Source organism: Gavialis gangeticus, unplaced genomic scaffold, assembly GCF_001723915.1.
Source record: "Gavialis gangeticus isolate Ggan-Ray unplaced genomic scaffold, GavGan_comp1, whole genome shotgun sequence".
Classification (NCBI taxonomy): Eukaryota; Metazoa; Chordata; order Crocodylia; family Gavialidae; genus Gavialis; species Gavialis gangeticus.
The window spans coordinates 129,159,288-129,159,908 of record NW_017729024.1 but is presented as its reverse complement, the minus strand read 5'-3'; the positions used below and the strand labels follow the sequence as shown (position 1 = coordinate 129,159,908).

Sequence of the window (621 nt, the reverse complement as noted above, 5' to 3'; positions counted from 1 at the left end):
CGCCCCCGGGCGCCCCCCGGCCCGGCCCCGCACACGTGAGCTCTGCGGGGCGCGGCGGCCGCTCCCTCACCTGCTGACTGCCGCCCCCACCCCCCGCACCGCGCGGACCGACCCCGGGGCCCGCACTTACAGCCGTAGCGCGGTCTCTGCAGCTCCTCATGCTGCATCCTGCTTGGCTCGGCTCGGCCCGCGGGGTCGGGATCCTGCCCTGGCTGTCCTGTCCTGTCCCGCCGCCGAAAGTTGGAGGAACGACCGCAGCTGCAACCCCGCCACCGCCGCCGCCGAGCTCTTGTGCAGTCCCGCCCCCTCGCTGATTTGCTGCCGCCCTGCGGGGGGCCGGGCCCTGCTCCCTCCCTCCTCGGCCCGGGGGCGGCAACTACCGCCCGCCCCCGGGCTCCAGCCGCTTACTCAGCTCCAGCGCCCGCCCCGCCCGCTTCCCCGCGCTTCCTTTCTCTTACCAGCCCGCTACTCGCACCAGGCCGGGGAGGCCGCACAGCGCCCCCTGCCGCCCGCGGCGGTGCGACGGCGCCCGGCCCCCTCCGTTGTCTCCCGGCTGCGGCTGAGCCCCGGGGTGGCGGCTCGTCTCGGGCCGCCCCCTGGCCCTTAGTAGCCCCCGGGGGA

At 77.5% G+C, this 621-nt stretch overlaps 1 protein-coding gene across 5 annotated transcripts in view; it reads right to left on the bottom strand.

Moving 5' to 3' along the window:
• IQGAP2 (IQ motif containing GTPase activating protein 2) overlaps positions 1-221 on the bottom strand; it is a 272,642-nt gene extending 272,421 nt beyond the window's left edge. For all 5 annotated transcript variants that reach the window (XM_019517713.1, XM_019517717.1, XM_019517714.1 and 2 more), the window contains exon 1: positions 131-221. In XM_019517713.1, coding sequence (XP_019373258.1) covers positions 131-167 — 37 coding nt within the window. In that variant the 5' untranslated portion in view covers positions 168-221. The remainder of the gene's footprint in view (positions 1-130) is intronic.
• Positions 222-621: the final 400 nt, after the last annotated feature.